The sequence below is a fragment of the Ciconia boyciana genome, chromosome 8 (assembly GCF_034638445.1).
Source record: "Ciconia boyciana chromosome 8, ASM3463844v1, whole genome shotgun sequence".
Lineage (NCBI taxonomy): Eukaryota > Metazoa > Chordata > Aves > Ciconiiformes > Ciconiidae > Ciconia > Ciconia boyciana.
In genome coordinates, this window is record NC_132941.1 from 10,080,130 (window position 1) to 10,099,496 (window position 19,367).

At 48.9% G+C, this 19,367-nt stretch overlaps 3 protein-coding genes across 10 annotated transcripts in view; all 3 read left to right on the forward strand.

Annotated features, from left to right (window-relative positions):
* ABHD17C (abhydrolase domain containing 17C, depalmitoylase) overlaps positions 1–2,289 on the forward strand; it is a 30,471-nt gene extending 28,182 nt beyond the window's left edge. For both annotated transcript variants that reach the window (XM_072869365.1, XM_072869366.1), the window contains one exon: positions 781–2,289. In XM_072869365.1, coding sequence (XP_072725466.1) covers positions 781–1,000 — 220 coding nt within the window. In that variant the 3' untranslated portion in view covers positions 1,001–2,289. The remainder of the gene's footprint in view (positions 1–780) is intronic.
* Positions 2,290–5,458: 3,169 nt separating this feature from the next.
* LOC140655753 (cell surface hyaluronidase CEMIP2-like) overlaps positions 5,459–19,367 on the forward strand; it is a 58,391-nt gene continuing 44,482 nt past the window's right edge. The window contains exons 1-9 of one of the 6 annotated variants that reach the window (XR_012043840.1): positions 5,459–5,678; positions 5,767–5,949; positions 8,371–8,868; positions 13,603–13,743; positions 13,898–14,459; positions 14,738–14,907; positions 15,227–15,415; positions 15,777–15,946; positions 16,799–17,008. Coding sequence is in view for 5 of the 6 variants with exons in the window: in XM_072870604.1 (XP_072726705.1) it covers positions 5,654–5,678; positions 5,767–5,949; positions 8,371–8,868; positions 13,603–13,743; positions 13,898–14,459; positions 14,738–14,907; positions 15,227–15,415; positions 15,777–15,946; positions 16,799–17,008 (2,148 nt within the window). In the remaining variant the exon portion in view is untranslated. Of the gene's footprint in view, positions 5,679–5,766; positions 5,965–8,370; positions 8,869–13,602; positions 13,744–13,897; positions 14,460–14,737; positions 14,908–15,226; positions 15,416–15,776; positions 15,947–16,798; positions 17,009–19,367 lie in introns of those variants that run through there. The other 5 variants (XM_072870604.1, XM_072870599.1, XM_072870600.1 and 2 more) reach the window with 5 other exon arrangements.
* CEMIP (cell migration inducing hyaluronidase 1) overlaps positions 9,820–19,367 on the forward strand; it is a 118,549-nt gene continuing 109,001 nt past the window's right edge. For both annotated transcript variants that reach the window (XM_072870606.1, XM_072870609.1), the window contains exon 1: positions 9,820–13,028. The gene's annotated coding sequence lies outside the window, so the exon portion shown is untranslated. The remainder of the gene's footprint in view (positions 13,029–19,367) is intronic.

Here is a 19,367-nt window from a genome sequence, read left to right on the forward strand (position 1 = left end):
CACTCTTCCCTTTCCTCTGAGCACATTTTCCTGTGAGAGGTAGTCACTAGCTACATTGGTCTGCTAAGTGTAGCTGGAACAAAAGGAGAAAAGTTTACTTTAAGGCCACTTTGCAGTCAGAGCTGGCGAAGAAGCTGGTTGCATGAAGTAAAATCCTGGGTGGGTTTCTTTTGGTTTGCAGTTAAATATCCTTGTGTGACGCTCTTCTCCCACAGTTTTCTCTGTTGTTGTTTGAACTTAAACAATCAGTGCAAAGAACAGATTGTTTTTCTTTAGCTGAATCTGCCTGATTTGGGGGTTTAAAGACAGGTTCAAACCTCATGAGCTGAGGCTTTTTTTTTTTAATGAAGTCTTATGGCTGGAATGTAGTTAATTAGTTCCTAATCTGTTAAATTGGAAGGTGTTAATGCGCAATGTGAAGAGTCCACACTGGCAGCATGTCCCGTGGAATCTTACTTGCCTCTCAATGGTTTTAGCGATAGATATACTCACTGTTTTGGGTGGGTTTTTGTGCCAAACTTTATTTGTGTGCTGCCCATTCGAGCTTCTTGTCGGTAAAACTGGTGGGATGATGGTGATGGCAGTGCAGGCTCCTGATCACACGTGCGTTTTGGGAGTGGGCTTTGTTCCATATCACTTGGGCACAATTCCAATGTTTTCCAGCCATTTAAAAGCATGCAGTGGTAACTGGATCACGTGTCGATAGTTAAGCTTGCTTTCTTTAATGGTATGAAAGTTAAAGCCCCAAACTGAGCTATGTTTTTCTTTTCCATCCCCCAGCATTGACAAGATATCTAAAGTAACCTCTCCTGTGTTGGTAATCCATGGTACCGAAGATGAGGTGATCGATTTCTCCCACGGCCTGGCCATGTACGAGCGATGTCCACGAGCGGTAGAGCCCCTCTGGGTGGAAGGGGCTGGGCATAATGACATAGAGCTTTATGCACAATACTTAGAGAGACTAAAACAGTTCATATCTCATGAACTTCCCAACTCCTGAAGAAGCCTACCTGATTTTACCTCAGTTACTGTGAACGGAAGAAATTACCTGGTTTTGCACATGCTTTAACTGGATAGCTGTAATAGCTTTATACTATGAAGAAATACCCTGTCTTTAGGGTGTTCTAATCAAACATCTGATGAAATTTGTCTTTTATATCTGGAAATTATTCTACTAATGCACACAAATATGGTCAACTACTGTAATTCCAACAATTTTTAGCTTCGTTGCCCTGAAGGAAGTGGGAATACTAGCTGCTTATGGGGACACTTTTTACCTAGTGCTGTATTAATTGAAGATCAGTTTTCTCTGTCTCACTTCAGATCATTTATAATTCTGTCCTACAAAGACTTCTTTTTCCAGTGTTCTCAGTGTGGAGAACACGACTGTTATGAGCTACAGCTTGTTCTGAACAATCAGTCATGGGTTCAATCTAAGGGAGTACTTTCTCTGTAAAGTTTCTAGCTGTGGTATTGTAACTGGAAAGTTATTGTGATGAAGTTCCCCCTCCTCCCTTCTAGTGTTCTTTTGTTAACTTACTGATCTTCCCGAGTAAATTATTTAAATATACTTTTTCCTGAAAATAAACCAACTACTATATGGGGCTAAACTCTGTAACAACCTCTCCATTGCCTGTATAAACATAACTGGAATATTCTTAAAGGAACTAGGGACAAAATTGCTTTTGTTTAAAAAATAAATGTGTAAATTTACTACTAGAAAACTCATTTTAATATTCAGATGGTCTGAATAATAGCCATAACAGACATTTCCTTCTGTAAAGCATTCCTGTAGACTTTTTAAAAGTACTGTACATATTTGAATTTACATTGTGCATAGATTCTTAATTGGTAGTTTTAATTTAAGTCTAGTTACAATAAACTGCAAAATTCTGGTTTGTATATGATTGAATACATTTTGTTAAAATATGTTTTTATCCCTATATTATTTTGCTATTAAAGTTTTATAAAGTTTCCAGGACAAAAAAAATTTACACATTTATGTTTTGATGAATTTATGTAACTAAATTTTCATTGAGCTGATCTTTTTAGTTTAGAAGTAATTTGATTCTTTGACACTGGAATCGCACAGATTATGCATCAGAAATGCAAGACACTTAAAAATTGTTACACTACTAGCATAGGTCTAATTTTTCCAAATTTAAAGGCCTTAAATGTACTGTAAGCCTCAGATTGTTGTATAAATTGATCGCGATTGATTGCAGTTTGTGTCCTGTTGCTAGAATGCAACACAGTGATTGTAATGGAATAAAGGATGCATGGATTAGAGCTTGCTGAATTTTTGAATCTTATTTGGCGCATAATTTTCATACACAAGGGAAGTGTAAAGTACAGATTACTTGATAGAGTAACTTGAATTCCATTATTTAATTTCTTCCTTTCAAGGAAAACTCTCCTAAAGTACAAAGCCACATTTCCATGAAGCTTGGTATGTAAATCAAATGTAAAAGATTATTTTTAAATGGTGTTCAGCTGGTTTTAAGTAATGAAAAATCATGATTCATTGCCTAGGAGAAATGTTTGAACATAGTTGTCATGAGTCCTTACAACAGGCCTGCAGTTAATTTTCAGCACTGCAAGTGTGTCTGTTGTCTTTGATTATTGACTTGGCCCTATTACTGTAAAAGGAGAAAAACTGGTATTTCCACTTACAGTGGGGGGGAAATGAGGACACCCGTCCTGCTCCACGTCATCTGGATCCTTAGAATTTGGATCTGTGCATCTGTCTTGTCCAGGCTTCAGTTTTAAATGTCCCAAGCAGCAGGGCCCCCAGCTGTTCTCCTGGTAACTATTCCAGGCAAAATTGGCAGGTTTTGCCTAATCATCACCTCAAGCTTGCCACTTCCCTCCTGTATTTTAAACAAAATGTTCAGATATATGTCTCTTTTTTAAATTTATTTATTATTTTGCACCTTCATAAATCTGTGGTGGATTTTCTTCCATTTCTACATGTGTTCTTCCTGAGACTGTAGCCCTGTGGAAACAAAGCTAATGTCTGTGGTATAGGTATTCAAGATAACGTTTGAAAGTGTGAGCCTGTCCATGTAGTGACTTGGGGAATTTTTACTTAATTAGGCAATGCTTTTTGATACCCATGTTGAACTTTGTGTTGCTCTGAAAACTTCAGCCTACGATGTTTCTTTTCCTCATGACCCCATGTTAGCTACCCTTTTACTTCAACAAACTGGTACTTTTAACTTTTCCCCTATACACTGATTTTTTTTTAATTACTACTTTTCTAACTCCTGCAGTCATTTTGTGACTTGTCTTTGCATTTGCTTTGCTCTTTGTCAGTATTCCTCTGTTAATGAGAACCCCAATCTGAATTGCCACTTGTACTATCTTTTATTTGTCCAAATTCTTGCCTAACTAATTCTCAGAGGTGCCTTGCTGTTCTGGCTTCTGTGTTGTCTGTTTTGCTTTGTGAAGTTCATCTATGTTTAACACAAATGTTTTGCTGTTAATTAAAATGTTAATGACCTATCAGTGATCCACTGGTGGTGGATCTTCTTCCCTCTCTTCTAATTCAGTAATTTGTTTACCTGTTTTGTCCCTTAAATAACTTTCCTTGTGGCCCTATTCCTATCCAATAGTACTTAAATTAATTCTGAAATTTTTGTAATTTTCTGACATATCCTTTACACAAAATAAACAGTAGTAGTGAGCTTCTTTGTATTGTAAACTTGTATCAAAGCATCACTATTTCAGACATTTCAAAGTACTACTGCTGGTCAACATCAGAATTATTAGTTGAAAAAACCTGTGGCTGACTCGTGACACTACTTAAAGATGCTGGATTTCAGGTCCCCATTTGTTTAAAGAAAAAAGGTTAGAGCAGAATTTTTAAATGATGGGAAGGGGGATGATGTGAGGTTACGAAAGAGAAACTTTGGGCTAAAAAATATCTGTTCCAGAAAACTGCTAACATTCTCTCATTTAAATGTATAATGTGGGCCTTTACAAGAACTTGTTATGCATATTTTAGAGCTACCAAGGTGTCACTGTAAAAATGGCTGGCTCTGCCTGGATAAATTATGCAATGGGTCTTCCAAGGGTGTGAGTGATCACTAACATTTTTTTCTTGATGTGGATGCTCTATCCATTTTTCCTGAGTGACTTACCGTCTTCGTTCATATAGTACTGCAATATATGACGTAGAGCTTTTTTCCAGGAAGGTAAGATGTGGCACAGCTGTTTTTCTGTCAGTAGTTGTCTAGTGTTTGTACTTTGAAAAAGCCAGAGGAAAATATTTGTTACAACTTTAAAGATAGCATTTTCCAAGCAGTTTGATATGCATCCTTTTAAAATTTATGTAACTTATAAATTTAAATTGTATTCACATGGAGAGCCATTACCTGTGTTGTCCCTGCTGCATTTTTCTTCCCCGTTCTTTCATGTCATTCCTGTCACTTGTGGCAACTCTGCTCTGGGCGCTGACCCTTTAGCTTTCTAAATGCCCAAACCTGTATTTACACTTAGTATTGTACACATCTTTTATAAACTCTGCATCGTATTTGCTTTTTCTAAATGATGCTAAACATAGAAGTAGAGAACCAATGCACTTTCTTCTTCTGGTTATTTGTTCAGCAGTAAACCTTGATTGTTCTCATTTGGAAAGTGTTTTCTTCCCTAGGTCTATTCTCATGAATGTAAATTAATGATCTAATTTAAGTCTGTTGAACTTACTTTTCTATATCCTTCATTGTGGAATTCACCAGCCATTTTAGCTCTGAAATTTCTTGTTGCAAATACAGTCGTTTTGTACTCCCAGCACTGGTTAAGAGTAGGGTGGCTCTTTGATGGTGGGCACTCAGCTATTGGGAGTGACATCAAGCACATAGTATCTACTGCTTTGAAAGCCCGGCAGTAATTCTTAGATCAGATGGGTGTGAATTTCAAAGCAGGAGGTTGTATTTCAACTGTGCAACGTTTGGGTCTCATAACTCTGCTGCAACAGTAAAAAGGACAAGCTGGTCCTTACAGCAGGAGAGTGAGCACTACTCCTTTGACACTTTGCCGCTGGCAACGTCTGATTTTGAAGCTGGGTTCCTGCAGTAACCAAACTCATTTTGCAGAAAGTGTTAGAGCCTGCTGTTTTAAAAACAAACAAACAAAACCCCAAACCTCTCTACCTTCAGCATGTTAATGGTGAATTGTCTTCTGGTTCCTGTAAGGGTAAACGTGCTTCGTTCTGGATTTCCTTACGCCCCAGTGGTGTGGCAGGCTGCGAGCAGACAGCACGTTGCTTTCTAAAGTAAAACTCTGCGTCCCCGTGGGGCTGCCGGGGAGTAGGCAAGTTCTGGTCTGGGCCACTCTGTGCTTGTAGCTTTACCTGGGGTCTGCTGCACACAACGGTGTGCTCGCTCTTCTGCCCTGCGTGGGACGTGGCGGAAGTTTTTCCCGTCGGCAGAGCCCAGAGCATCTCTGCTCCCCCTGCGCCACGGGGCAGCGCTGGGAAGTGCCGGCTGGCGGCAGCTCTCAACATAACCAGCCCTTGTGTCCAGGTGCGGGAGATCCCTCCTGCCGCAGCCCGGGCAGCCTCCCAGCCGCCTGGGCTCCGCGCCGAGGGGGAGCGGGGCTTGCAGCCGGGCCGGGCACGGCCGGGCCGTCAGCCGAGGGAGCGCCGGCAGCCATGGCGCTCCGCCGGGCGCAGCCGGGTAAGGAGCCGCCGCAAGCGGGGAAGCGGGCGGGGGGAGCCGGGCGCGGGGGTGCTCAGCGGGGCCAACCCCTGTGTCTGTGTTGCAGGTGCCCCCCCCGGGCGGAGCCGGGGTCGGGGCCAGGGCCGGCCGCGGGACCCCCCGGCCCCTCCGAGGAGCCGCACCGCCGCCCGGCTGCTGCTGCCGCTGCTCCCGCTGCTGGTGCTGGTGGTGGTGGTGGTGGTGGTGGTGGCGGGCCCCCGGCCCGGGGCGCAGGCGACGAGCGTCTACAGTCAGTAGCGACACGGTGACCATCTCCCCGCGAGGGCCCGGCGGCGGGGCGGGAGGGCTGGCGAGGAGGAAGAGGAGGAGGGGAGGGGAGGGGAAGGAAGGGAAGGGAAGGGAAGGGAAGGGAAGGCAAGGGAAGGCGGCGCTGCAGCCGCCCCGGGGCCGAGCCCCTGGGTGCGGGCCGGGAGCCCTCTGCCCTCCGCAGCCTCTGCCCTCCGCAGCCTCTGCCCTCCGCAGCCTCGGCCGCCCCTGTTCACAGCCCAGCAGGGGCTGACGCCCCTCCGGCGAGGCTGGGGCCCCGGGCTGCCAGCGAGGGCTGCCCAGGCTGCAGCTGTCCCTGGAGAGAAGAAGGAGCGTGGCTGCTAGGGCTAACCCTTACTTGTATCTGAAGAAAAAACGGAAGGGAAACACACCTCTGGTTTCCAGTTTGACTTCAAGACAGATAGCTGGCATGATTTGACTGTGGCTTTGGAGGTGACTGCATGCAACTGGCCCTTAATTTTCTCTTTTAGTTCCTCAGGCCTTTTTTAGTTTAAGGGCTGCCTTTGAAGACAAGACATTGATCCCAAGTTTGGTTTATTCTAAATAACGTTTTACACAGCAGTTTATTCTAGAAAGCTTGCAGACCTACTTAAAGATTTGACATTGCTTACGTTTCAAGTCGCTCCGCTGCAGTGGTGCCATTAGGTGTACTTAGGGACGCTTTGGGTCTGCCCCAAAGCCCTTTCCCTTAGGCTCAGGCTGGCGCCAGTCGGGTGGCAGCGGTGCATGCAGTCCTCCTCTGCATGGACCATCTGCCCCCCAACACATCTGCACAGGAGGAGGGGGTAATATGGACCCCACATTACCGGGGTCCTCCTGGAGCTGGGTCCTCCTTCCTCTCTCCTTGTTCTTCCCAGGGATCTCGCACAAGCGGTTTGCTCCTCTCCACGCCAGCCCATCAGTAAACTAGTGGGAGAGCTCATTGATCTCTCAGGGGTCTTATGAATAGGTTCTTGCATGGCTATTGATTGCTCTGAATGAAAGGCGCAGTAAAGATGCAAAATGCTGCTTTCATTATGACGTATTCCTGAGTTATCCGCTGCCATCTAGTCCTAGCAGTCATATTTTGCAGTTTCTAAGTAATACAGTGTTACATTTCAGGGATGAGTGACAGCCATAAATGTGCATTTTGATATGTAAAATTCCAACATAATAGTAGAATCCTTAGCTAATACAATTACAATATGCAAGCAATCCCCTGGACTGTAAGTCACGACTACTTGAAGCTGATAACCTTAATCTTGAAATCAAATAAAAAAATACCTGAAGCTTCTCAAACGTGCTGGACTGGGATCCACCTCTAGGAAATAGAAGAACATTCTTAAAAATCTTGTCCTCCGCTTAGAAATGAAAGGGAAGGCTGCAGGCACATTCCAGGGCTCCCAGGACGTGACCTCCAGCCTTTAGCAGTATGCCGTTATGTAAAAACATTAACTATTTCAAACACTTCTGGCAAGATGCAATTAAGTTTTGGGTTCCTTGTCTCTTTTAATTATTCGAGCATTCTGTGTGTTTGCAGCCCTACTTATCATGAAGTCCCAGCCTGCTTATGTTGCATTTAATTGTTTTATTGATCAATTCTCAGGGTGTAAATTGAACCTGCAGGCTCAGCCTGAAGGAAGGAGAGCTGGGTAGGGGCAGTGCCTTAGAAGCAAATTTAAGCTCCCGAGAGTCCGGCTTCTCCCGTACTGGTACCTTCTTGTCCGCCGGATGAAGCTACTGTGGCCTTTGAGCAGCTGCAGCTTAACCCTGGTACACCAGGCTAATGGCTTTAATCAGCAGGCGAAGACCAGAGAGATCACCTAGACAGCAAAACTGACCCTTTCATTTAAACCCAACCTATATCTACTGGAAACCTGGAGGCTGTGCTGGGCCCTGGGGCTGGACCCAACATGCAAAGAGCCCAGCAGGAGTGTAGAAGTTTCCTTTCTCACTCATGTATGAAAAAGGCTTTTATAGTCTTCAATAGGAATCCTTATTTTTTCTTAATGTTTTTCAGACAATGTATATGGAATAGTACATACTCTTTTGGTGATTGGGTTTTTTTTTTTTAGGAATCGAATCTGTGTACTCTGGAGTGTGTGTACGTATAACAAAGATAGTTTTCCTGAGCATTACAGAAGACATTAGTTTAAATAAAAAATTACAAATAATCGTTATTACCTTCTAGTACCTAAAAACATATCTGTTGCAAATCTATTGATTTGGCCTGTCGAAACATTCAGTAAGTTTGTCAGAGTAGTGTAGCAGTCTGCACTGTATCCAGGGCTACAGCAGAACATTGATAAATGTCGAGAGAGAGAGCTATTTCAAAGAAACAAACCCAGCAGGATTTTTTGCTGTTTATGTTTAATAGGTTTTACTGTATTTACGATTATTTCAGAACATAGCCTGAATCCCAACAGTTCTTTGTGGGATATGGATTATGAAGGACTGTTGCACAGTAAGAAAAACCTTCTCGGGACCCTGGGCTCATACAAACCCTCCAGCCTGTTCAGGAGCAGCTCTCTCCTGAGTCACCAGGGAAGAAGTTTGCTGAGTCAGAACCTGGGCCAGAAACCACAAGAAAAGCAGTTGTCCTGTGACATGCTCCTTAAACTTTCCAGATACATTTTACTGGATACCTTTGGACCTAGCTTGGCCTGGAATCTCTTTCGGTTTTATAACTGTGATCAAGAAGTCAACCTGCCCAAAATTCGTATCAGTCCTCTCAAGGTGGCCCAGCACAAGGTGAAGCCGTTCTTGCTACGCAGGGTGCTTCAGCTCCTCAGGAATATGGGAGCGTTGTCTGAAGCTCAGCAGTCCAAGGCTGCCTCTCTGCTCAAGAAGCAAATGCTTAAACCAAGGAAAACACCGTTAAAGCCCAAAGTGGAACAAAGTGGTAGGTATATAAGGAGAAGACATGGTTCTGGTATCTCAAATGGTTTCTGGTGCTGGCTGAGTGGAGCCGTGGGGCCAGGCTCCGTGCTGCCAGAGCAAGGGGTGCTGGCAAGGGGTGGACATCACTGGGTGCAATCTGGTACTTGGTGGTCCTGTGTCGTGCCAGGAGCTGGCACTCAGCGTCCAGGCTGAGCTAGAGCCAGGGCTCAGAGTCCTCAGCCCTAAGCAGGGAGCCTGTGATGAGGCAGGTAGGAAGCAGTCGCTGTCTGCAGAAGAGGAGACGCTAGATGAAGGCTGGTATGACGTGCAGAGGGCAGTCGCCGCAGATGGGCCATTATAAGGAGACAGTCTGTGAGAGTCAATACAGGCACTAAAAGCCACATTGTGGTAGCGCGGTGCCCGGCTCGGTGGGGCTGCCAGGGCCGCGGCGGCCCCTGAGTGCAGCTCTAATGCGAGCATTAGCCGTGTGTTGCTCACCGCTCCCCGGGGGCCCGGCCGTGCCAGCGTTTCCAGCTCCCACCAGAAGCTGATGTGCTCCGCTCCCCCGCTCCGAGCTGGGGCTCGATGTGGAAATATAGCTGCGCTATATTGAAAACGTAAAGTGAATTTAAAAAAAAAAAAAAAAGTGGAGAATTACAGGATCTGCGGCTGGGAAGAGGCGCAAAAAAAAAAAAAAAATTAAAAATCGTATTTGTTAATTAGTGCAATGCGGGAGCTGACGGCCCCGCTGCCAGGCCGCGCGGACGGGCCTGCCCAGCGCGGGGCGGCAGCGGCTGTGCAAGGGCGACGCCTGCCGGCCGCCCGCGGCGCCGCAGGGCCGGGCGCGCCCCGCCGTGGCTGCCGTCCTCCCGTGCGGGCAGGCGGCGGAGCGGTGCCCGGGGGTGGGGGGGGGCTCCGGACACGGAGGTTTGGGGACAGCGGGGTCGGGGCTGGCGCTGGGCCTGCTGCGGGAGCGCCGGGCCCCGCGCGGGCGGAGTTATCCCGTGATGCCTGCAGTTCCCTGCGCCGTGGGAATGGGGTGTTGCTCAGGGGATGCTGACTCCGCTGCTCCTTCCTCTCTCTAAGTAGTGAGAAGGAAACAGGAAACCGTCCAGCGAGGGAGTGTGCCCGGGAAAATCACTTACGGAGGAGGAACTGTCCTCTCTGCATGCGTGTGCCAGATCCGTATCTCTGGGAAGAGGTGCTTGTGCTCTGGGAGTCAATTCGTCCACCGCTGACTCATTTAGAGCAGCTTTGTCTTCTGCCGTTGCCTTAAAATGAAACCTCGCCAGTCATCGATATTTGTTATTGAATGTTATGGCCGTGTCTGTAGGCAAAGCATTACAGTCATTGCGACACACTGAGACACGAGAGGGTCGAGGCTGCCTCATACCTTGTAGCCCGTTACAGAAAATGACCCATTTTTGTTTGTAAGAAAGCTAAACTTTAGTTTATAACCAACAATAACACTCGAAGGAGGGTTCGGGTTGGTTATTTTTGCGAGGAAGAGTTACACCAGCCATATGTTTGAGGCAGTGAGTGTTAGTCATGATTTCACAGGTATGAGGATGTCTGGAAATGTTCTTGCGCTGAGGATGTGTCCTGTAAGCGAGCACCGTGGTGTAAGCTTGAAACCGGTGCTGCTGCAAAACAAAAATAATCTCAAAAAATGAAATTTGGAAAAGAGTAAAAGGAAAACAGTTTAGCTTCTGAGCACCAAACTACAGATCACAACAGGCGCGTCTGTGTTCTCCTTAAAAAGAGAGAGGAATCTTTAGAAAAACAGGATGATATGTCCAGTCTCATTTACTCTGAAATTTTCTTCCTCAGGCCACTGAAAACTTAATATGGGGGAAATGGCACTGAAATAATTCACCTGAAAGTAGCTGTTTCCTCAGAAAAAGAATCAGGCCAGTGTATTTATGTGTATTTTGAGGCTACAGAAGGAAAAAAGGCTTTGAAGAAGTTAAACAGTGACAACAGCTTAAAAATTTTGTGTTCTTGTTCAGAAAAAGCCCCATGTAAACCGGAGTGACTTTGGCTTTGCTGATCATTTCATAAGGCCTGCACGAAGTTTAGCATGAACCAAAGCTTGTGCTACATTTATTTCCACTACTACTATGTTAGATTAATCATTGTTGCCTTTTATTTAGATTGCAAGTCTATGAAATCTTTTGCACAGAGTAAATACTTTAAATAAAGATGTATGAGATTTCTAGGGCCCCGACAGGTGTAAAATAAAGGTTCAAGTCCTCTTCTACATCAAATTTTGCACTTCTAGAACCATTGAATTCAGAGAATTCAGTTAGTGTGTTTTAAGACAAAATACTCCTATTTGTCTTGTCTCACCTGAAACTTCCACCAGTAGATAAATCTTCCTCCAAAAAAATTGAGCACAGCCTCCTATACCTCTGATAACAGCTCTGCTTTCCCATGACCTGCATTCATACATGTCATATTCAGATAAGAAGGAGGCACAACACTGACTAATGCCGCTTTTTGGGAAGGAAAATGACAAAAGCTATTTGAGACAGGAATAGAAGCGCCAGCACTAAATGATAGATGAACAGCCGGTAGCAAAGGTGGCAGCTCTAACGTTTCCCTGTATTTATGGAGTATTGAAATGAGGGAGTGTTACCTGGATTTGTTTCTCTAGGCTGGATGCTTATCTTCAGATTCAGCAATACTCTGGGTCCCAGGGCAGGGTGTAAGAGAGCGGGTGGGTTTTGTTTAGCACAAGTGAGTGTTGCTCCTGCTCCAGAGCTGTTGTCTGGAGCGTGGGGCATGGCCGTGCCCCTCGCCCACCCCCCTGCTTCCAGTCTGTTCCCATATTTTGTCTGACAGCACTTGCTCCTTATTAACATAACTATAGCCTCTTTGTGCCCTCCATCAGAAGAAATCCTGCACCAGAATAAATTTCCGAGGTGACAGATTGGAACGGTTTGACCAGATGATGGTACACAAATGTCTCTGAGATCGGCAGCACCTGTGGCTTTGCACCTCTTTGGCTTTGGCCCTGGGCAGGAGCAGTGGTTGGCACTGTTGTCTGCCTGCTTCTGTCTCGTCCTCTCTGGATACTGGGCACTGGAGTGGGGATGAGGGACTATGTGTAGGCTCTGGGAGGGAGAAGGCAGTGGCCGCAGTAACCAGTTACCTGTCTTTATGTGTCCCCAGGAAGTTTGGTTATGCTCTATTTTAGAGCCTATAAAAAATGTGATATTCTGGTTCATGGAAAACAAACAAGTGTGTGATGGTCCTTCTATAGGCAGTGCCATGTCCAGTGAGACTTGAGTCCAGGCAGGAACCTGCAACAGCCAGGAACGCAGTCCCAGGCCATGGGCATAAAAGTGCATGGGCTTCCTTGAGACCGTGTCTTGTCAGAGCACCTTCTAAGGCTTTTCCTCTCTTTCACCGCAGGCTACAGGTTGATTTGGTCCTGTGATGGGAGGTGAAGTGGCAGATACCCCTCTGCTCACCCACTGTCAGGGGAACTTTTGCAGCCGCCGGGTTACAGCATTCTCCATAGATCTGCCAAACCCAGGACAGCACAGGGCAAAACACCCCTGCAGGAGGGTGCCAGAGGGGCCAGCTGCCTTCCAAGAAGGGCCAAGGCGTGCCAAGGCCCGGTGACGGCATCGGGGTCTGGGGACTGGCGTGCCTCAGCCCCCTGCCCTTCACGGGGAGGCAGCTGGCACCCCAGCCGCACGCTCTGCATGGGGCGTTTGAGCCCAGCCGGCTGCTCTGCGGGTCTGCACAGACCCCCCCGGCCCCTCCCCGGGCCGAGACTCGCCCTGCTCCCCATGACCCCGGGGAGTCCGGCGGGGAGCCCGCAGCCCCCAGGGGCTCGGAGCCGGGGAAGACCTTTGCGTGCGGGCAGCGGGGCTCTCCCCGGCCCCGAGCATCTGCGCGCCGGTCGTAGATATACGTCCAGGCTGGAGGGATCGTCCCCGGCTGGGAGGAGCCAGCAGCACCGCTGCTGTAAACAGTGCGGGCACCGCCAGCGGTTGGGAGATGGATATAAATAGGGCGGCGGAGGGGAGGCAGCCGAAGCGGAGGAGCGGGAGCTGCCTGCGCCTGCCTGCCCCTGCCTCTGCCGCCTGCAGCCGGGGTGCCCAGCAGCCCGCGTCGGGACCTCCCGAGAGGCGGCGTACGAAGTTTGCGGCTCGGCGCTGTCGGCGATAGGTAAGCGGTCTTTGCAGCTGAAGTTTGAAACCCGCCGGTTGCTTCTCGTCGATCTGCCGCTGGGGTTGTCTCCCCGCCGGCTCTCTGTTCGTCCTGCTGTTGTGGTTGCCTCGCCGTGTCCGGGGTTGTATGGAGCCGGGGAGAGGGGGATTTCTGTTTTCGGTCTTGCGAGGTTAAGTGGAGGGAAGGAAAAAAGGAAAAAAAACCCCAAACGCGTCAAAAGCAAAACGTGCCTTTGCGCCGGCTGCGTGCAAAGCCGCGGCGAAGGAGCCGGCGCGGCGCACGTGTTGCGGGCGGGGGCTGCCCCGCGGCTCCGCGGCTGCGGGCAGGTAGCGGCTGCGGCGGCGCCCGGGACGCGCCGACCGCGGGGAGCCCCGGGGCGCCGCGGCTCCCCCTGCCCTCCGCGCCGGAGCCGGAGCCGGAGCCGGAGCCGGTGCCGGCGCCGCCGCCGCCGCGGGACGCGTCGGGGAGCAGCGAGCGGCGGCAGCGCATCAGGTCGGTACCGCGCCCCTCCGCGCCCTTCCGCGCCCCGCCGCGCCCCGCCGCCGCTGCCGCCGCCATCCGTCTCTTGCAGGGCCCTGTCCGGAGGCCGCCCCGCACCTCGCCCCGTGGCGCCCCGGCTCCGACACCCGCCGCGCCGCCGTGGTGGGCCGGGGGGCGGCCCTGCGCCTCGAGAGCTCCGCCGCCTTCCACTCCCTCGTCATCCGCGACGGAGGTAAGCGGGGCCGGCCGTCCCCTCCCGGAGCCCGGGCGCTGCGGGGGGCGGCCCGGCTGTGCCTGCCGGCGGGCGGCGCCTCCCGGCCCCCCCCGCGCTTCCAGCCGCCGGCCGTGCGCGCCCCCAGCCCCGCTCCTCTCCGCTCGCCCGCCAGGGAGGCTGGTGTTCGCCGACCGCCCCCGCGGGCCGCCCATCACGCTGCGGGCCCGCTACATCCTCATCCACGACGGCGGGGAGCTGCACATCGGCTCGGAGCGCTGCCCCTACGGCTCGCGGGCCACCATCTCGCTGTACGGGCGAGCCGCCGAGGGGGCGGCCGTGGAGGGCTTCGGCCAGAAGTTCGTGGGCGTGGGTCGCGGCGGCGTCCTGGAGCTGCACGGCCGGCGGCCCCGCTCCTGGACCCTCCTGGACAAAACCCTGCACCCCGGCGGGCTCCGCCACGGCCCCTACTCCTCCGAGAAGCGGTGGGGCAGCCGCGGGCTCAACCTCCGCATCCTGGACGCCGGCACGGCGCGGGTGCTGGCGGCGGGGCGCTTCGACACGCACCTGCAGCCCGGCGAGTGCCGCCGCCTGCGCGCCTTCCTGGCCCTCCAGGCCCCCGGCAGGGTGGTGGCGGCCGCCGTTGGGGACTCGGCCGCCCGCAGCCTCACGCTGGAGACGCGGCTGCTGCTGCGGGACCGCCTGGGCAGCCAGCACATCGCCCGCCTGGGCTACAGGTGAGGCGGGCGGCGGGCGCGGGGCGGGGAGGCGGGCGCGGGGGGGCGGCCGGGCCCTCGGGCCACCATGGACAGCTCCGCGCCGGGGCCGCCGCGCCCGCCGGGGGCTCGCCCCGCCGGAGGGGCGCGACCGGGGGCTCGGCCGGGCGCCGCGGGCAGGGATCCGGCGGCACCCCGGGCCGGGAGAGGGAGGCGTGGAGGGAGCGGAGGCCCGCGCTCCGTGGGGGGACGGAGGGTTCGGGCGGTCACTCGCTCTGCTCCTTCCCGGTCTCCTTCAGGCAGCCCTGGGCGCTGGTGGGGATCCTCGGAGGGGATCAGCTTTCCACAGCGGAAGATAAGCGGGAGTATCGCGGGAATGGAACGACGGGGTTAGCCGTAGCCCAAAGAGACTTCCTCACCTACGATGGCACCCGTTTTACTGTTACTGCTTTCAGCGGATGGATAAAAGGTTGAGTCTTTCCTGACAATTGCTTGTCCTCTCTTGCGTTGTTCTGATTTTTTTTCTGGCCGCTGCGAATCTGAACAGTGCAATGATAATGATACCGTAGACTTTTGCTCACATGCACGGTGACCAAACTAACAGCAGTACTCTCGCAAAGTAACGTTTTAGCTGCCTACAAGCAGGTGACACTGACACATTTAAAGGCTAGAGCACTTCTATCACACGCAGAGTTATCTAGATAGAAATTAAACTGGTATGCTCTTTGGCTAATTGCATGATTCTGTCGTGTGCAACTGTAAAAATAATTGATTGCTTCGTTCTTCAGGGGTGCCTCATAATGGATTTAAAGTGGAAGTGTCCAAAGGAATAATTCTTCATTTGGTGGATGAGGTTACAAGTTGGTTACCTGGCGACCGGATCGTCGTTGCCAGTACAGATTATTCTATGCATCAGGCTGAAGAGTTTAATCTCCTTCCTTGCCCTGAATGTAAAAGTAATCAAGTGAAAATTGATGGTATGAAATATTTTTAGCAAGCTACTCATTTGTGGTAAATATTTACATTGTCTTGCCTTTAATGTTCTACATTTACATTTACTTGTCTTTTTACCTAGTTTTTGTTCCATAAACACATGGGCACTTGTCATATGAAAGCTGAAGGCCCCGATATTGGAACTTTAAAGTTTGACCAGGGGCGGCAGTCCCTTGTAGAAGTCAGGGGAAGTGCTAATCTCCTCTGGGATCAAATGCTAACAACTGGGCATGTCCCCAAACTTGGTGGTTGCTTAAATGAAAGGCGCACACTTGCTTAGAACAATGCGATAATAAAGAAAGACACTGTGCTCACCCTGAATAAAACGGTTTCTGATTTTCACAGGCAGCCCACTTTATCTTCACATTGGAGAAGTCATTGATGGTGTCGATATGAGGGCAGAGGTTGGTCTTCTGACTAGAAATATACTTATTCAAGGAGAAATGGAAGACTCCTGTTATGGACAAAATCAATGTCAGTTTTTCTCCTTTGACACATTCGGAGGACATATTAAAGTGAGTGATTTTTAATGCATGTGCCTGTAGGTGGTTTCAGATCATTCCTTTCTTGGTTTGTAAACAAGCAATATAATGTATGAAACTACCTTTGTATATGGGGGAAAAAATATACTCGTCTATGAAGAAGGGAAAAGTTTGTTGGCCTTTTTTGCAAAACTAGACTTGCAATGAGGCTGTGCCATTTTCTTCACCGAGTATGCAAAAAGATACCCTTCTCTGGGCTAGAGGGGATTCTTTAGCAGCATTGCGGTCAGTAGGGTCAGTGTGAAGATACATAGTTCACGAGATGTCACTGAAGAAATTGTGCTTCCTGCAGAGCAAACCTGTTCCCTTCATGGCTCAGAGAAGTGCTGGGTCTCACCCTGTTGTGCTCTGCCTCCTCTTGGTTGTCCCATGTATTCTTAGTGGAGGTGCAAAATCTTGCTGTGTAAAATTACTCCACCACTAGTTGGTGGAAACTGGGGAGCTATGCAGGTCCTGCCTAAAATCACTTGACAGAGATAAAGTTGCAAGGAAATAGAGCCTGGTGGTAAATGCTACCCCTTTCTGTAGCTGGCAGGAGTACCTCGTCCGTAGCCGTGTCACACACTGCTATTGCTAAATCCTGCACATGGTGTTTGGCAGCTGTTCCTTGGCAGCCCTGTGCCCGTAGGTGTGCAGCCGCTGGCATGCTGCTCTGCAGGAGCTGTGCTGCTGTGAGTCAGAGCAGGGAGTTGACACCCCCTTCTGGGATCAGGCCCTGTTTTTACTCTGCAAACATATTGCCTAATAAGAAAAAAAAAAAGTGTTTTCCCTTTTGCGCATGTTTATATTGTAATGCCTTACTTGGATCTACCTTTGTCTCAACAGATCCTAAGGAATTTTAGCTCTGTTCACATGTCAGGAGTGGAATTAAAAAACATGGGGCAGCAAATCCTGGGCAGTTACCCTGTGCATTTTCACTTGGCTGAGGATGTGGATGAGAGAGGAGGATACGAACGCCCAACATACCTTGATAACCTGGCTATCCACCACTGCTTCTCTAGGTGTGTTGCCATACATGGAACTCATGGCCTTCTGGTAGGAGACATATTTTATTAGTACCAAGTTAATGTCTTTTCTTAGGCACTGCTAAACAGTAAGAGCCATTTGTGATACAAAGAGAAATCAGAATATTGAAACAAGGCATTTTTTCCCCAAGAAATGGCCTGACCTGTCAACTTCATTTGACTGGCGTTCAGGTTAGGACTGTTGCTCTAGTAGTGCAGCTCTTTGAAATGAATTTCAGGTTCCTACTTAATATTATTAATGGTGTGATCAGATATAGTGAAATCTTTGGCATGGTTATTCTGGACAGTTTGTGATAACATAAACTTTCATTTAAAATGAAAGCAATGGACCTTTACTGGACCTGACTGAAGCAGTGGACCTTTAATTTGCAAAGGAGATAAAAAAGACAGGGGTTGTTCAAGTCAGGGCAATGTGAAATATATCCAAAAATATTCACATGACAAAGGGAATGAAATATGAGAGGGACAGACCCAAATGGCCGCTTCAGTGCCAGAAAAGCCCTCAGGAACTTGGCTTTGACTTAGATCCCCACAAGGGCATTGTGGAGAGGAACTTAAAAAAAACCACAAAAAAGCCGTACGTGTCCCAGCTGGAAAATGCAGATTCCTGCTCCGGTCCTGACACATCCAATTGCTGTGTGCTCTGCAGGACCCTGAACAGTGTTTTGGTGTCTGTGGGCATTTCCTCATTCACCTGATCTGTGCTCAGGCAGAGACACTCCCTGAACTATCCATGACCTCCCGTGTTTTTCCTGACAACTTTTTCTCAACCCTGGACATAAAGCTGTGTAAGACATGACATAGATGCACTCTGGTGGGATCCTTGTGTGAAAGGGTCCCCCCCGAAAGGATGTATTCATGAAAATGTGACACTGGACTTGTACAAGTGGGAGCACTTTTCATGTATCCTAAACCGGATTTGTATTGTCCAGATCACTCAAAATACTGATTGCCTTCTCATATACATGATTTGCTCTGGCTGTAGAGCCTGCCTTTGAGTACGGAGCCCTTAGGTGGCAAGAGACTTGCCCAGTATGTGTGGGTATGGCTTAACTTGCTTTCTCTTCTCGTCAGTATTAAGCCTCCGGAATTGAAGGAACCTGCCTGGGATGAGAAATTAGGCCTTATGTTAATATTGGTCCTGAGACGGATGGTGTATGCTCTTGCTCTTTATCAGAAGTGAGGTTGTCAAGGGTTTATCTGGATGCGTGGGATGCAATAGCTGTGAAATCAAGAATCTAAGTGTGAGATCCAGCCCCCCTGCATCCGACTGCTGAGGGCTTTGAGTCCATGAATCAGTGAACAGATTTTATAGCACAGGTTAAATATGTGATTCTGTGGAAGAATTGTGTGGTTTCAATACAGTCATTAAGATAAAGAGTAATTAAAATGTAATAAAAAGCCTTGCTTTAAAATAAATTAAAATAATTTGCAGTTCCAGAGAAGAGCATGTATATCTGAGCAAGGCAGTTAAATAACATCGATGGGTACCTGTTTTGGCATCAGATTATGAAACTTCAGCCCCTGAGGCAGAATAAACCAGATGATAGGTGTTTTTTCCCTCTCCTGTTTTGAGGGTTTAGAGGATGTAACTGTAGAAGTACGTTACCGGAGTGCTGTGGTTTGTGCTTTGCGGTGTACTGGCGGTGCAGTGCCGTCTGCAAGGCCCTTCTCCATCTGCTGCTCCTGTGTGCCAGGCTTGTGCCGCTTTGCAAGCCGGCGGCAGCAGCGCACACAGCTTGGGTTACCCACCGTGGCTGGGAAGCAGGCTGCGACATGCCTCTCGCTGCCCTGGCACATGTCAGGCGTACACAGACTACCGTAGTCTTTCATGTCTAATGTTGCAGTGCGTAAAGGTCACTTATATTGTGTTGCTGAACTATATATAATTCAGTGTTTAGAGGCATCTTAATCATCTGGCATTGGACACACCAGCAGGGCTGTAGCCTGCATTGTGGACGGTGTTTCATGCTGACGCTTACAGTAATATGCTACTGTCACAGTGCCGCAGGTGGGCTCTCATTTCCAAGCTTTGAATTTCTATCTGCAATATGCCAGAATTGATCAGTTATTGGGGTTTTGATCTAATGGCATAGGCCCTTATCTTTCAGTGCAAATGTAAGTGATCTTTAAAGTATGTTATTTCTGGTTAGGAGTGTGATCAATGCAGTTTCGTGTATGTAAGTTTTCAGGGCTGCCATGCAATTCTGAAGCTGTGACTAATCATATCAATAAAGCTAAAATCTGGTTTCGGACAAGGCTAGTTTTTAATGCAGCTGTCTGAAGAACAGATTAGCCAAACTTCAGCTAAATTTCAGAATAATGAAACTCTACAATTGAAATGCTGTTTAAAACAGCGAGCGGTTTGT